Source organism: Helianthus annuus, chromosome 13 (assembly GCF_002127325.2).
Source record: "Helianthus annuus cultivar XRQ/B chromosome 13, HanXRQr2.0-SUNRISE, whole genome shotgun sequence".
Classification (NCBI taxonomy): domain Eukaryota; kingdom Viridiplantae; phylum Streptophyta; class Magnoliopsida; order Asterales; family Asteraceae; genus Helianthus; species Helianthus annuus.
Genome location: NC_035445.2, coordinates 75,963,042 through 75,981,294, shown reverse-complemented (window position 1 = coordinate 75,981,294; position 18,253 = coordinate 75,963,042). Strand labels below are relative to the sequence as shown.

Below are 18,253 nucleotides of genomic sequence, written 5' to 3'. Positions count from 1 at the left end.
GACTTGTGCGCCCGATCAAGCGGTATTTTAAATACCGTACCCCAAGCCCGTATAGGGAAAATAAGTCAAAATGTATTTACCTGAGCAAGTATGTAACACAAACGGTAAGTGTAGGTAGCTTTTACTGGGCCTCCTAATCTGGAACAAAGGTTTATAATAACCTATTAGATTTCTAACGGGTCTTTTATTTAAGCCTTAATCTTCTTGCATACCCCACCATAAAATCTTCTTTTGTTCATCGATTACTTCATCAAAAGGTTTGTTCTACTTTTTATTAGTTGAAATACTTTCATCATTTCCTCTTATTTACAATAATCCTAATTTCTACTCGTAATCTAATCATATGGTTCCAGGGTTGTTGTCATCGTTGTCATCAAAGTTTAAATCAGCTTAGCTGCGTATAGATTCCTGCCATAAGCTGGTATGTTTGAATATGTTCAGAAATAAGCGTTTTTTTTTTCTTAATGGTGATGATATGACTATAACATCTGTTGATTATTGATGTTTGAGTATGTTCAGCGATTATTCTTTCTGAAATTAGGGTTTCATTTCCAGTTCTCGAGGTATTATCTTTTTGTAACAGCAGTGGTTCAGCATCTACAGTGTATTCAACATAAGTTGTTTGCTATTATTGTTTGATGTTGTTTGCCATTATTGTTTGATGTTGTTTTCTATTATATTGATCATCACATTATTGGTGAGTACTCGGGAATATTGGATGGTTTTATTAGTTTTATTTTTGGTATTTTTTGATGCAGTTGAAGGGATCATTTTAGAGGTGGCACTTTGGACTGTTATAACAGCTGATCATGCTAAGGACTGTTATAACTAACCACTGCTCCTTATATAATCATCGTTCCAGTATCATTGTTCCAACATCGTTGTTTCAATGAAGCTTCCCATCACACATCAATCTTTCAATATCGATGTTGCAATATAATTGTTGCAACATCGTTAAAGGTTGTATGTGCTACCTTCTTTGATGGGAGAGTTGTGGTTTCCCTTGATAATGGTATTTGTTTTTGTTTTTGATTTTTACTGAAGTTTTGTTATATGAGTTGTGACTAAATTATCATTGTGAATGATCTGCTGCAGATGATGATGATGATGATGATTGTTCTACTGTTGTGAATGAAGTGGCACTTTGGACATCTGTTGTCTTTTAACTTCAAACTTCTTAGATAATAGATGTTTGAAGAACAACAGATGTCCAAAGTGCCGATTCTTTGGAAGCAGCCAGGAAGAATTATATGAGAATACCTTTAATTTATCGAACCTGTAGAATGAGATGCTCCACCATTGGGTTAGCAGCTTTTTATGAACAAAGTTAACTATCAAGTATATGAGGACAGGGCTACTCTTCCATAGCTGTTATAAAGTTAAACATCTGTTAAGTGTTAAACATATGTTTGGCCTTTAACATCTGTTTATGGGCAAACATCTGTTTATGGCCAAACTCCTGTTTATGAGCAATCATCTGTTTATGCTTAGACCTTTGTTTATGTTAACAGTGTTTATATGTAACAATGTTTTTCACATTAGAGTTTTATAGTCTGTTTGGTTGATAAATGTTATCACCTCAGTGTTTTATATGTTACAATTTAGTCACAACAATATTTATATGTAACAGTGTATATCCCAACAGTGTTTATATGTAACAGTATTTATCAAATTCCTACATTGATTTGATGTGTGATATAAACTGAACAGTTGTTTCACTTTTATACTAATAAGTAAAATTTAAAGTATACTTGGATGATTATTAAGCTCCTGATTTTGATTGTTTGGGTATAGTATTCTTGAATTTGGGCTTTTTTTTGCAAACCGATGTTTATGTGCAAAGATTTGTTTATGCTCGAAGATTTGTTTAAGGCCAAAAATGGGCAAACATCTGTTTATGGCCAAACTTCTGTTTATGAGCAATCATCTGTTTATGCTCAGACCTTTGTCTATGTTAACAGTGTTTATATGTAACAGCGTTTTTCACATTAGAGTTTTATAGTCTGTTTGGTTGATAAATGTTATCACCTCAGTGTTTTATATGTTACAATTTAGTCACAACAATATTTATATGTAACAGTGTATATCCCAACAGTGTTTATATATAACAGTATTTATCAAATCCCTACATTGATTTGATCTGTAATATAAACTGAACAGTTGTTTCATTTTTATACTAATAAATAAAATTAAAATATACTTGGATGATTATTAAGCTCCCGATTTTGATTGTTTGGGTATAGTATTCTTGAATTTGGGCTTTTTTTGCAAACCAATTTTTATGTGCAAAGATTTGTTTATGCTCGAAGATTTGTTTAAGGCCAAAAATCTGTTTATGTCTAAATTCCTGTTTATTGGCCATCATCTGTTTAAGTTCAAACTTTTGTCTAAGTCGATACAACTGATATATAAGGTGAAACATCTGTTTGAGCCCCAACATCTGTTTAAAAGCTTGTTACAACCGCTGTGTTGGTTGAAACAGTTGATTGTTAATGGTCACTTTTTTATTCTTGACATCCATTGATATTGACCATCAACGCTATTTCTAAAAAACAGCCACTGCTCACATTTTTATAATTGATGCCTTGATGGTGTTAATTAGTGATATATTGAAATTATCAAATAAAAACTAGAATTAAAATGAAATTACCGTTTTACCTAATCGTTACATTGCAATGAGATAAGAGTTCATCCAATATTGTTTTCCTGATGAAATTTAATGTTAAATTAAAAAATAAAAAAAATACTTGATGACTATTTGTTGCAAATCAAATCACTAATTAATGGTAATTTCTTGATCTTTGGACTTTTAAAATATGCAAAATATGAATTTCAAACTGTCGGTTATTATCTCTTAATTAAAGTTAAAATAAAAATTAGAAATGTCATCATCACAATTGCTTTCAAATCAGATCACTGATAATATTAGTAATTTTGAAATTTTGAAATTAAAATTATGCAAGATGGTAATTTAGAATTGACGTTCTTTTTTTTTTTTCCTACTTTGCATATCATTACTAATATTTATTTACTTTAATAAGGAGGGATATAAAGATATACACTACTTACCTTTCAGTTCCCAATAAACATCATCACAATTGCTTTCAAATCAAACCATTAATTATTAATAATATCAGTAATTTTGAAATTCAAAATTCAAACCATATATAATTTTATCTTATAAATAAGATATAATTATCTGGTTTCACATTCAAATCTCGCTCGGTCATATATGTGAGTGTATTTTTCTCTCTCAACAGTCTTTATATGTAACAGTATTTATCAAATCCCTTCGTGTTGACCACTGACTTACCAAATGTCAGTGTTTAAAAAACTGTTCGGTATCCACTGATAGGATAAAATAGCCACTGCTCACTTTTTTAGTGTTGACATCCATTGATATTGACCATCAACGGTTTTCCTAGAATTAAAATGAAATTACCATTTTACCTTGTTATATTGCAATGTGATAAGAGTTCCTCCAATATTGTTTTCATGATGAAATTTAATGTTAAATTAAAAAATAAAAAAAATACTTGATGACTATTTGTTGTAAATCAAATCACTAATTATTGGTAATTTCTTGAGCTTTGGACTTTTAAAATGTGCAAAATATGAATTTCAAACTGACGGTTATTATCTCTTAATTAAAGTTAAAATAAAAATTAGAAATGTCATGTCACACCCCGATCTCCACGTGTCACCGGTGGGCCCGGTGTGGGGTACAGTGACGTAGTTGGCATCGTCATAGACAATCAACACAATATAATAATGCACAGCGGAAGCAGAATAGATACATTTCAACTTTAATTAAAATGACATAATAACATCATAAGTAGTTGAAACGGATGCACAGGCGGATCAAATAAAATAAGATAAAATTGTTCAACAGTTATTTGTCGTCCGAGCTTGCGAGACTATAGTGGACGCTCTTAGGAAACAGCCAGCCTATTTTCGTATAGTACCTGCACTTAACCTTTTGGGAAAAATACGTCAGTTTACACTGGTAAATACAAAACGACTGACTCATTTTGAAAATGATTTGAAAATTGATTTAAATGCACAAGGCATAAATATTTTTATTAACTTGGGATAATTATGTAATATAAACTTGTGAACGATTTACATGCACTCGTATCTTTGGTGGCCCGGGATCTGCTGTCCGGGCTAAAGATTAAATGACACACCACATTAAATATTTATACACGCCGAGTGTACGCCTACACCCCGTGCTCTGGTCGTGGCCATCTCGTAAGATAATGCCAAGGATATCCGGGACACGGTCAATAACCCCCCAAAGCCTAAAGTAAGACAAGACTGTTTAAACGAGTCGCACAAGCTATTCAAGACTGTACACCCATAAGGTGCAGGACTTGTGCGCCCGATCAAGTGGTATTTTAAATACCGTACCCCAAGCCCGTATAGGGAAAATAAGTCAAAATGTATTTACCTGAGCAAGTATGTAACACAAACGGTAAGTGTAGGTAGCTTTTACTGGGCCTCCTAATCTGGAACAAAGGTTTATAATAACCTATTAGATTTCTAACGGGTCTTTTATTTAAGCCTTAGCTTTGACCGGTTAGTTTTAAGGATGATACGGTTTACGCACGATTAAGCGAAAGACCGGATAGAATGTGATTTAGACCCGACAAGTTTGGATACTTGTATAATATGGGTATACTAAATACATTCTGGATTTTGATATAAAAATGATAACGTTTGACCCGTTTCGGTCAATTTACGCAAACTAGTTACGTAAACCGAACCGAACGCTAAAAGGGCGTTACGGGTAGTCAAAAGAGTCAAATGCAAGTTCCCTGAGATAATATGCTTTAAATATGATATAATATCAGTAAGTTATGTTCTATATTGCCCGGAATAATTTTAAACTCAATTTATGCCTTAGAAGGGCATTTCGGTCATTTAAAAGATTATAAAAGAGTCAAATTAGAAATCTGGGTTTCGGGTCCGGTTTATACAGTAATTATACTTCATTTAACATGTTATAACAGTAGGGTATGACCCATACACCAAACTTAACATTTAAAATCAAACTATGCACCGTAGGGGTATTTTAGTAAATCACAAGGGCTAAAACTGCCAAAACTGGAAACCTGAGTTCATATACTTATACTTACTGTTATTATATGAAAATATACTAATTACATCAGTAGGTATAAGTCTTATAGGTTAAAAATGAGTAATACGCTTACTATGCGCTAAAAACGCTTAAAATACGATTTAGAGGCGTTTCCGGGTTTTCAAAATAAATCTGGGATTTTTATATTCCCAGAATACTTAAAATAATTTATTTAACATATAAAATCAGTAGGAAAAGGTTTCGGGTCAAAAGAATGCATAAAACTCATTTTATGGCCTAAACGGTCAAAACCGACATAAACCGAAATAACTAGGCAATCTAAGATACGACCAGCCAAAAATTAAATAAAAATGATCTAAAATCCCAAAATATTATATATCATCAGTTGGTAAAAAGTTTTGTATCAAAACGTGGCCAGAAATAGGTTATACGCGAAAAGGGCCGTTTATGTAACTTAAGAACATAGTTTTACGCTAATGGCCATAACTCAAATTCTGGACCACCAACTGATCCGAAATTTTCGGTGCAAGTTTATATATTATAAATAAAGATTTCTACTCTTTCACTTTTCCAAAAATCACGTTTTATATCAAAAAGGGCAAAATAGTCAACTTTTAAGCATAATCGGAAACATGCAATTGAATCGGCTAAGTATGGACTCAAGCGACAAAAATTCCAGAAAGTTTTACCAAAATAAAAATGGTCAAAAATACTCTCAAATACAGATCTCAAACATGCATGTACGAATCCGAATCGATAGTCTACGAATTAGTCGTTTTACAAGACTTTCGGTTCCGATTCGTATCTATACTAAAGATTTTCGAGTTGATCATGGTAAAACACATTCTTATATTCATTACAAAGCTATTTATGATGATCAAACAGATTGCATGTCCTTTGCATTACCATTTAAGCTATTTTTCACAAAAACCATTTCTGTTGACTTTTTAAGAAAGCCTTTGACTCGACAATTAGCATGCAATAAGTGGGAATCAGAGAATACCCTTTTGAGGGTTTGTTTTCCACATAAATACCAACCTAAATGTGGTTTCAATTTGAGAAATGACTGAGTGAAACTCGTTTAATCAGAAAGTCAAAGTTTATGAACAATCAGTTTGACTATTACTAATAATCGATGCAAGAACGAATTAAGGACAGAATTAGAAGCTTACAAAGGTCCTATTGATGCTTAGTGAACACTAGGATGCTGCCTTGTCGTTCAGATATGCTCCAGAATGCCTTGAGAGCTTTTGCAAGTCTTGGGTGTTCTTGTTCACAATTGTAAATGTCAAGGAAATGAACTTTTGATCAATTTAAAGTTGAATTCAGGTGTTGGGAGGAGGTTAGTGTTGCACTAGGCATGCAAGGATGCTTATTGGAGCAATTGGAGGTGGAATGAGCTGGTTACAACTTAAAATTCGGGTCAAAAATGCAAAATTCACGAATGCTGTTACTGGTGGTCTCACGTGGCCCGCTTGGGTCAGTCCAGGCGGGTCGCCTGACCTCTGATCAGCCAAACTAATTTCCATTTTGACAGCTTTGGTCCCTGAACTTGCACGCGATGTTTCGGCTGCTTATCTTGACCCGTAAACCCCCAAACTTGGTTTTTAAGAACCTTAGGACATTTACCAACATGGTAATGTCCTCGGATAACTTTGCGCTCAACCGAAAAGCCATGAAATTCGACGTTGACGCTTTTAGTCCTTCAAGTACGGTTTTGGCCATAACTTTCTCATACGTTGACGAAACTTCATGAAATTTTTACCACATATTCTAGTGAGTATCTTTTAGCTTCTCAAAGCTTCGGGTCTGCCAAAAGTTCACTCAGAGGTATAAATTAAACATGTTGACACTTTTGGCCCCTATAGTTTGCAATTCCTCACTTTTGTGCAATTTCCGCGTCGTATGATCCATGAACCATCCGTTTAAGGTTATAAACATTATGTAGGGTTATCATAGAGTCTATTTATCCATTGTTGACACTTTGGACCCTTACGTTCCATAGTTTTCACTGTTTGTCACTTTTAGTCCCTCTAAAGTTTGTTTTCACATACCGGAACCTTATGACACGTGTCAAGACATTATTGGACGAAATTTTTCGAGGTGTTACATGTCATCATCACAATTGCTTTCAAATCAGATCACTGATAATATCAGTAATTTTTAAATTTTGAAATTAAAATTATGCAAGATGGTAATTTAGAATTGACGTTCTCTCTTTTTTTTTCCTACTTTGCATATCATTACTAATATTTATTTACTTTAATAAGGAGGGATATAAAGATACACACTACTTACATTTCAGTTCCCAATAAACATCATCACAATTGCTTTCAAATCAAATCATTAATTATTAATAATATCAGTAATTTTGAAATTCAAAATTCAAACCATATATATTTTTATCCTATAAATAAGATATAATTATCTGGTTTCACATTCAAATCTCGCTCGCTCATATATGTGAGTGTATTTTTCTCTCTCAACAGTCTTTATATCTAACAGTATTTATCAAATCCCTTCGTGTTGACCATTTACTTACCAAATGTCAGTGTTTAAAAAACTGTTCGGTATCCACTGATAGGATAAAATAGCCACTGGTCACTTTTTTAGTGTTGACATCCATTGATATTGACCATCAACGGTTTTCCTAGAATTAAAATGAAATTACCATTTTACCTAATTGTTATATGCAATGTGATAAGAGTTCCTCCAACATTATTTTCGTCATGAAATTTAATGTTAAATTAAAAAATAAAAAAAAAACTTTTTGACTATATGAATGCAAATCTAATCAATAATTAATGGTAATTTCTTGAGCTTTGGACTTTTAAAATATGCAAAATATGAATTTCAAACTGACGGTTATTATCTCTTAGTTAATAGTTAAAGTTAAAGTAAAAATTAGAAAAGTTATCATGACAATTTCTTTCAAATCAGATCACTGATAATATCAGTAATTTTGAAATTTTTAAATAAAAAATATGTAATTATGGTAATTTAAAATTGACGTTCTCTTTTTTTTCCTACTTTGCATATCAGTTCCCAAAAAACATCATCACAATTGCTTTCAAATCAAATCAGTAATTACTAATTAATATCAGTAATTTTTAAATTCAAATTTCAAACCATATATATTTTTATCCTATAAATAAGATACAATTATCTGATTTCACGTTCAAATCTCGCTCGCTCATATATGTGAGCGTATCTTTCTCTCTCAAATGCATCTTTCTTGTGATTTGGTAGCTAATTTCCCATTACACTTCTTTGTTCGAATGTTTATTAATAATGTTTACATGTTATCGTTCCTGTATCATTGTTCCAACATCGTTGTTTCAATGTAAATTCGCATCCCACATCAAGCTTTCGATATCGATGCTGCAGTATCATTGTTGCAACATTGTGAAAAGTTGCATGTGTTACCTTTTTTGATGGCAGAGATGCAACTTTAAAGTTACATGTGTCATTTTTTATTTTTTTTGATTTCCGTTAAATCCAAAGTCACCTTTTCTTGCGCCAGGAAGATTTTCTTTCTTTTAAAGAAAGTATAGATTTGTCCAATATCGTGAAAACTCAGATGTGCAATACAAATGAAAAAGAGACATTTGCATTTTAGGTTGCTTCCTTATTCTTAGTTGTGTTGTCAGTAATATGGAGTGGGGTGATAGACACGTGCAGTTTATGGCGATGCTGAAGGACATACATCAAGAGGTTCAGCAATCGATGTGGTGGAAACTAAAGTTTATTAATTCTTGTTGTATTCTTAGATTTGAACTTTAATATTGTTCAGTATGTCATGTAATTATTGGACTTTTAATTTTAAGGTCCTGAATAAATTTAATTTTATGAATCTTTGTTGTGTTTTATTTTTATTTATTATTTATTGTTTCAGTAATATTTAGATTATGTTGATGTTGAATTGTGTCTGAAGATCTGTTTGGTAAGTCAACAGAGGATTAATATTGTCAAGGATTTGTTTAATGGTCAACCTCTCAAAGTGTTATGGTGTGGTTATAACAGCTGATCATGCTAAGGACTGTTATAATTAACTCCTGCTCCATATAAAGACTGATGGACTTATTGTCTCATGAGGCCTATGCACTGTTGAAGGCAAAGTCCTGTTAAAGACTAACACTGTTGGTGTATTTATAACAGCTTCTACAGCGGATTCAACTTTAGTATTTATGTATCAGTACTTCTTATGTAACAGTGTTTAGTGTAGCAGTGGTTCTCTATACTTTATTTCTCGAGACAAACCTATACAAACTCAAAGATGAACCACTGCCCAACAACAAAAGTGGTTCAACATCAACAGTAGATATTCTATCTTTGTTTTTGTTAACAATATTTATATGTCCAAACTGTAGATATTATATCTCTGTTTATGTTAACAGTATTTATTTTCAAACATCTGTTTATGTTCAAACAAATGTTTGAGGTCAAATATTTATTTAATTTCAAACATTTGTTTATGTCCAGATTAGATGTTTAACAGTATTTAATTTAAAACATTGTTTTAATGATAAATTTAAAGTTAAATTACAAAATTAAAAAAATCCTTGATGACTATTTGTTGCAAATTAAGTCAATAATTAATGCTATTAGAAAACTCATCATGACAATAGCTTTCAAATCAGATCAGCAAACTACTGCCCATAACCAAGAAAGTATAACTTAGCAGATATTTCCTTTGGCAAACATATAGCATAGCAGTGGTTTTGAAATTGCCGGTAAATTCAAATTCAAAATGCCTTGGGATATATACTTTGCAATTAATGCACGTTAAGCAATCATTTCTGTCTTATGCTAAAGGCGTGTTATAGGTAAATGAATAGCTTAATTGTAATTATAATAACGTGTTTAATTTTATATTTTTCCCATGTAAATGCATTAAAAGCATAATGAGCGTCGCTTGATATTCTTTCGTCTGACGATGTATTTAGTCATAGCCTTCTTCATTGGGTATATAAAATACATTTGACAGAGGTTTTGATCATTACCATTTTCATCTATCTACTAAATCATCTTCAAAAATTTTGTTGACGAGATTTTCACAAGGCTCTCTGCAGGATGGAAAAATTTGGGTTTCAAGTGATTGTTGACGAGGTTTTCTCAAGGCTCTCTGCAGAAGATATTTGCCGTTTCAAATCTCTTTCCAAGAATTTTTATACGGAATTGTCAAGTCATGCATTTCATATGATGCATGCTCTCCGAAGTGGAGATTCAGTAGAAAAGAAACTATTATCCTTTAAAGACACGTCAATTGTCATTGACGACGTAGTTGGTGGTAAGTTGGATGTTGTTAATAGTAAAACCTTAAGTTTTCCTAACAATGTCCACTCTAGCTTCTTACGTATTCTATCTTCATTTAATGGGTTGTTGTTAGTTTCCAATGAAGGGATTTGCTGTCAGTTGATTCTTTGGAATCCTACTATTAGGCAGTATAAGGTTTTGTGTGATGACTACTTTAATTACAATCATCATCGAAACTCTGATACCGGTGGAATTTATTTTGATCAGTTTAATGATCTGAAAGTGCTCGACATCAGATGTTAGCGTAATGTAACTGCTGCTCGTGTTTACTCACGACGTCGTGAGTCATGGACAACAATAAATTCCGGTATTGTAAACAATTATAGTTCAAGTTGTTATTCATGGTCTACAGGAGTTTATGCTGATAAAACCATATATTTTATGGTTTCAAATTATTGGTATCCACTAGGTGTGAGGAACATTGTTTGTTTTGATGTTTAGTGAGACTTTCAGAATGCTTCACTTTCCTGAGAGTATTGTAGTCAATCCTTGCCAAGGGCATTTTTTGACCATTGCAAAGAGGTTGCATTTGATGTTATTGGAAAGTCTGCTGAGCTAACTGCTGATTTGCTCAGATATGAAGAAGAAGGCTGGAAGAAGATGTTTGTTTTCAATAATCCTCGTGTAGTTGATTATGTTGATGCACGCCGAAGTACTAATATAATTGAAGACAACAGGTGGCTCATAACAAGCATCTGGGGGGATATGATTGAACTTGATCTGACCAATGAACTTCTGAAATACGTCCAACATGTTGACAACTACAATGGTCCGAAAGGAGCTTTACTTATCGAAACTACTGTTTCACCAACAGATTAGGAATTAGGATCCTGTATTTTATTGAATGCTATTATCTGTTTTGACAATTGTATTTTTTTATATAATTAGTTGTGTTAAAATTATTAATAATGTTTGTTATTAAAATTAAGTAAATGAATATTGATGTTTGAGAGTGTAAATTCTTGTAATATTGGCAAAGCTCTGTTTAAATGATCAAAGCTCTGTTATTGAGAACAGATGTTTCAAAATTAAACAGTGTTTGATACATCTGTTGAATTGGGTCAACTGATGGATGAACTTCGTATGCTGTTTAACACTTGTACTTTTTATAAATATTTAGGTTTGATAGTGTAAAAGTTGTAATATTGGCAAAAGTATGTTTAAATGATCAAAGCTCTGTTATTAGGAACATATGTTTGAAAATAAAACAGTGGTTGATAAATCTGTTGACTTTGGTCAACAGATTGATGTCCACAGATGTTTGGAACTACTGTTCAGAAAACTGTTGTTGAAACCGCTGTTTGGTTAAAATGGTGGTTTAAAACCACTGTTGGGTTAAAACTATGGTTTTAAACCGGTGTTTGGTTAAAACGCTGATTTGAAGACAGTGTTTTTAAATAACTTTCCATGTTAGGTTCAACAGTGTTTTGAAGAGGAAAACTGTGTGAGAAGACAGTAGATCTTAACAAGTTAAACATCTGTTAAGGCTTAACAAGTTAACTTTCCATGTTAGGTTAAACAGATGTTTTGCCTTAAACAGATGTTCTCCTTCTATATCAGATATTTGGACTTAAACACATGTTTGGCCATAAACAGATGTTTGGCCTTAAACCAAACATCTGTATAAGCTAAACATTTGTTTGACTATTTGTGAATATCTTATTGACTTTTGGTCAACATCTGTTTCAAATTTGGTGAACATCTTATTTTGTAAAAGAGGTAGAAAAACAAAGATTTTTTCAAAATCCCAAATCACCCTATCATGTAAGTGCATTGAAGTAAAAGTGGAAATGATATTATTCATATGGTCCTGTTGTGCTTTTGTTTGTCCTCTAATATGAGTTCATGATCTAATCCAGTGATTTGAAGACATTGTTGTTTAATCGAATTAGATGGTTGATGTAATGTGGTCGTATTACAAACAAATAGTAACTAATTAATCTAAATAACTTTCCCGAGCCCGGGAAGCAATCCCGGGTAAAAACCTAGTTTATAATATATCAATCCATGTGTAATTTTTTAATTTGTTTTTTTGAATGGCTAATTTCTTTTAATCTTTGTCCTTAATAGGATTTGAAACCAAGACCTCCCCCTTCCAAATCTAAGTGTTTTAACGGTTTTGTTTTTGCCGATGGACCACCACCCCACTAGTGTGTAATTTTTTAATTTTCTAAAGAGACGTATAATCAACTGAAACGGACATTGTTTTAAATTTCGGTCAAATGGTTATATATGTAAAACGATAGGTCACAATAACCATTCATATGATTTCCCTTGATATGAGTACCGATTCCGAGAAAATAATTGTATACACGTTCATAGAGATTATGGTTTTTTTCGTCACTTAGAAACAGTGGCGGATCCAAGAACTTCTTTCAGTGAGTTCGTTTTGGTATATTCTCACTATTTTTTCCAAATCATACAAATTCCTTACTAGTTTTTTCCAAACCAAGTGGGTTCATGTAAACCCACAAAACAGACTGGATCCGCCACTGCTTAGAAGTCGTGCACGTATACGATTAAAGACCAAACCAAGTAATTTTTTGTTTTCATGAGATTTTTATAATTAAAAAAATGTGTTTTAACATACTACATCAAGTAGAATGTGACAAACCCACGGACTATCACGTGGAGTAAACTAACATTTATAATACGATAAATACAACATGTCTTAGTAAGTTATTCTTATTTCTTTTTTAAACTCTATTTCTTTATTATTAAGCATTAAATAATATCAAACTATAGCTTTGTTTATTTGAAGTGTTACTGTCCTCTTATGGTAGTATACAGCCAACTCAAGTTTAAATATCTTCAAGAGTTAAGTCTATGTCCAATAGTCCAAATATATGTGCCATTTAATTTAGCATTGTAATGAATGAATTTGATTGTATAAGTTAAAGAATATATATGCATGATCATCTATTTAAAACTTGTTAAACCCATGGATTTCTTGTTTAGACTAATGAGACTTATAATTTCAAACAAAAAACGCAAGTATGTTTAGTTAAACATGTCGGTCTCGAGTTAACCTGATAATTATCTCCTTCAATAAAAATTGGTTATATTAAATTAAGTTGGCCAACTTTACTTTTCTTGGAACTAGTTGATTTTCCGCCCGTGTGTTGTGGCGGGGATTCAATGTCTGCAAAACGTGTGCCGGCAACGGCAAGTAGATACCGAATATCAAAACATAAATAAAAATGACGTAGTAACGATAGTCATTCCGTCCTAAAAAACGATTTTAAATAATCAAATATATAATATTAGGACCCACACGTCCTACACGTTAGAAATTCGGTTGTTTTCAGTTCAGTTATTACGGTACTAACATGTTAAAATATGGATGAGCTCGGTACCAGTAAAGGCACTGAAAGTACCAATCCCGTAAATCATTGAAATTAGGTGTCGGCACCGAAAATGCTCGGTACGATACGGTATGGTATTTGAAGGTAAAAATCAGTAAATACAGGTATGGTGCCAGACCGGTGTTGAACCGAAAGTAACGATTCTGAAAACGTCAAAAGGTGGGTACCAAATTGGTACCGAAATGATTTGGTATAGTGAATTTGGTACCGATACAATACCGGTTTGATTACAGGATTTGATACCATTTGCTTATCAATAATCTAAATGTCTAAGTTAATTTACATGCTAAAATTCAATGATTCATTCATTACTAAAAAGATAAAAAAGAAAGCAAAAGAAGTTGTGTATGTAAAACCTCATTCAAACGAAATACAATTTACTTACCACATGTAAGAAAGCAATCTAAGCGGTGCAATTAGGTGATGTTACTATTTACCATTTACTATTCATTAGGTTTTAGTTTTAATATACAGGTAATATATAGGTAATGGGCTACTTTCATTAACACACGATCACTAGCAAAACACCAGTGCCCACCAACAAAAACAAGAAATTATATCACAAATTTACACAAATTTTTTCATCCTATGCCTTTGTAAGGCGACCTATGCTTAATCCAAAGATATTCAACCAACTTGATACCATCCTTAAGCTTATTAACAGAAACCTCCATCCTGGCAAACACTACATTGTTTTTCGCTTTCCAAATGCATCAAGAAGCACAAAACACAACCGCTTGCACCACCTTTCTATTCTTTTTATCCAACTTCGCGTGACTACGTATATTGTTTAGAATTTACATCGAGATAGGAGGTAAACGAGCAACAAGCTGCGCCGCTACCCTTTTCGTTTAGATCTCTAATCGAAAAGATAAACATGGCCAACTTTACTAATCAAGTCTTAAATTGGAGTGGTTGATAACTTTTGTAACTAGGTCTTTATATATTAAGATTGTATAATGACCAAAACACCCTTCACCCTTCACATGTTTCATTGGCTATCTCTTCACTTTCACACCCTCATTTTTCTTCATTTCCTACTTCTACTCATCCTTCAAAAAACACAAATGGCTTCTCTTCCTCATGTTGTTGAAGATTTGGGAGGTGTTATACAGATCTTTAGCGACGGTTCTATTCGTCGTCACAAACTCAATGACTTCATTATTATGTCAGTCGTCAAAGCCGATAATTCTGTCACATGGAAAGATTATTGCTATAACAAACTACATGACCTCTACCTTCGTATCTACAAACCCATACCCACAACCACCACCAAACTTCCGGTTATTTACTACCTCCACGGTGGTGGGTTCTGCGTTGGGGCGTTCGAGCGGGCCAAGTACCACAACTTTTGTCTTAGAGTCTCGGAAGCCCTACATGTCATTGTTGTGGCTCCTAACTTACGTCTAGCACCAGAACATAGGCTTCCGGCTGCGATGGACGACGCTTTGGTGGCGCTGAAGTGGCTACAAGAGCTGGCTACACGTACAAACCCTAATGGTGGTCAAACATTTGATGATATGTGGGTTGGTGATCATGATGTGGTTGATGGCTTTGACTTTGATAGGTTTTGCATATTTGGAGACTCTTCAGGTGGGAACATAGCACACCACTTGGCTGTTCGGCTGGGGCCCGGCTCGCTGGAGTTGACTCCGGTTAAGGTACGAGGGTATGTGATGTTGACGCCATTCTTTGGCGGGATGGAGAGGACGAAGTCGGAGGAAGGGTTGCCAGAAAAAGCCTTAAACGTTGACGTTCTTGACACGTAAGTTGCATCTTATTTGTGTCTACATAGCTGTATGAACTATGATACGATAAAATATGATATGATATAATATAATATAATATAATAAGATATAAGTAGATTGCATCAAAATGCTTGTATTACATATATATTTAAACCGACTCAAATATATGTTTTTAATTAGATATATTTATATAGTTAACTAAAAATAAATATTAATAATAAAAATAATATTGAACGTTTAAAAAAACTAGAAGTACCCAAAGTTTATAAAACCTTATTATATATTTTTTTTATTTTGTTTTTGTAATAATATACATATACATTTGGTCCCTGACATTTCTTTTTCAATAAAAAGATTTCAAGTTGACTTATCCTTATTATTCTTTTATTTAATATGCTTGTTCGATTAGTATAAAGTTTTGATGCATGCATTATCACCATGACTTTAATTATATTTCACTAATTTATTACATGTGGTTTTTGATAGTGTGTTATTGTGCCTGGTATGTAAGAATCATTTAATTAATTAATAAACTTAAATAATGGTAATTAAAAATAAGCATAGAATAAAGAATACACACTTTACAATAAACACTTACGTGTATGTTAAGAAGTCCATAACTTCAAGCATTCAGATTATTATTTTAATTCATACCATATACTAATATTCAAAAAGTCATCTTCTTTTTTTACCACGATGGAATGAATAAGGTTAATTATGTGAGTACATGATTAACACAAAATTTACGAACATAGCTTTTTTGGTTTAGGTAAGTTTTAAATTAAAATTACAGATCGATCAAATCTTTTTTTGAACGTTCAACAAAGCCTGGTCATCCGGGTACACCGCAAGGCAAAAGGTCACCCACGCCCGCGATCACAGACAGCATTGGTGACAAGGGCGTAGCTTTGTAGGGGCGGGAGGGGGCGGCAAACCCGCTGAACTTTTCACTCAGTTTGGAGTGTATGTAGTTTTCGTATAGAAATTTTTGGGTATATATATTTTTGAACCCCCGGTTTTACAGAAAATTTTGGTATATACTTCTTCGACCCCCAGTCAGAAATCTCAAGCTTGGTTGGTGACCAAACCCGTCACCACTTCTAGGGGAAATCATATCCAATGGCCCATTTGTGTTAAAACCCCTTGCTCGTACATGACATTTTGTCACAAACAAAACTCAAACCGACAACCCCCATAGAAAAAGTTATGCAGATACCGCTAGAGTACTGCCCCTTTATTGTGTTTGTTAAATATCAAACAAAAGTTTGGATGTATAGTTATTTTGTCAAAACTTAATATGGCTAAAGTATTTTAGAATATCTATTTTTGTCAAAACTTAAATTGGTTAAAGTATTAATTGTTTAACCTTTGTGTCAAGCTCTTTAGACCTGCAAGTGGGTGTGGATCTGTGATCTGGAAGCCTCTCCACGTCAGACACATCGGTTCGCGTGTGATGTGGAGGGCGGCGTGGTGTGTGGGACGGGTAAATTTTCACCGGCGTGGGGGGCTTATGGGTGGTGAGGTCGCAGCTTTTCATTGGTTAGTGGATTTTGGGTTGGTTTTGATTGGTTGTTGTTTACTTTTTTAATTTTTTTATTTTTATAAAAACGACACATTCACGTCGCTACCACTCCGGGCTTTTTTTACTACGCCCCCTAGCTAACGTGGCGGCCACATGGCGCTTCACGCCCCTTTTTCATGCCCTCCCACTCCGTATAGTCTTAGTATAAAAGCATCTGTCTATAAAATTTTATGTATTTGTGTGTAAATTCCTAATTTAGTAATACTATATTAAACATTAAATGCAAAATGTTGAAGATTATCATGTTGAACGGGTCATATGATTTGTGTCAACCAATGAATACAAAAGCCTTGTCTCTCTGAGTTAGTGTGCCTGACACAATTTTTAAAATCATGTTGTGTTCGGGTTCGACTAAATAAACCCGTTTAAAATTGTTGGGAATGATCAACTTGGTCCCTATGTCTTATTTATGGATAATAAGATGATTAATTGTATGACTATCTTGACCAACAGGTTTTGGAGAATGGCATTGCCGGTTGGAAAGACGCTAGATCACCCATTTGCTAACCCATTTGGGCCTGAAAGCCCAAGTCTTGAGCTAGTTAAGCTTGACCCAATACTCTTAGTTGTTGGAGGGGATGAAATTATGAAGGATAGGGTCAAATTATATGCCGAGGAGTTAAAAAAGCTACAAAAAACAATACATTACGTTGAAATTGAAGGCAAACAACATGGGTTCTTGACTAATGAGCCGTATTCGGATGTTTCAGATTCGGTTTTCAATCTAATCAAGGATTTCGTGTTTAAGCACTTCGGTTAAATGATAGTGTATGATGTTGAAATTGAAGACAAACAACATGTGTTTTTGACTACTGAGCGTGATTCAGATGTTTCAGATTCGGTTTTGAGCCTAATCAGGATTTCATGTGCAAACATTTTGGTTAAAACGTACGATGAAGGTTAACATTCTATATTGATATAGACGTTTTGTTTTGGTTAGTTTATTAATACAATGAGGTTAGTTGGTCATTCAATGTAACACTCCAACAAGCTAAGTCACCTGTCAAAGTGGGGCTAGCTTACTTTGTAGAGGCTCTTGCCTCTTAGTGAGAGGTTTTGGTTTAATTCTAAACAAGGGCTAGAATTTGGTGTAATTTAATAGTGAGTAGGAGTTGTGTACCATTAGCCGTTAAAAAAAAAA

General features: G+C 33.4%; 1 protein-coding gene across 1 annotated transcript; it reads left to right on the top strand.

Annotated features, from left to right (window-relative positions):
* The first annotated feature begins 14,766 nt into the window (after window positions 1-14,766).
* LOC110898227 (probable carboxylesterase 15) lies at window positions 14,767-18,060 on the top strand. The gene is made up of 2 exons (XM_022144988.2): window positions 14,767-15,547; window positions 17,566-18,060. Exons 1-2 carry the CDS (start codon window positions 14,769-14,771, stop codon window positions 17,870-17,872), a joined length of 1,086 nt encoding a protein of 361 aa, XP_022000680.1. The 5' UTR covers window positions 14,767-14,768; the 3' UTR covers window positions 17,873-18,060.
* The last annotated feature ends 193 nt before the right edge of the window (window positions 18,061-18,253 follow it).

Bases quoted from the DNA above. Each gene is read 5' to 3' on its own strand.
- LOC110898227 (XM_022144988.2), top strand. From the start codon at position 14,769: ATGTTTCATTGGCTATCTCTTCACTTTCACACCCTCATTTTTCTTCAT. The intron at 15,548-17,565 runs GTAAGTTGCATC...CTTGACCAACAG, and splicing joins AACGTTGACGTTCTTGACAC to GTTTTGGAGAATGGCATTGC.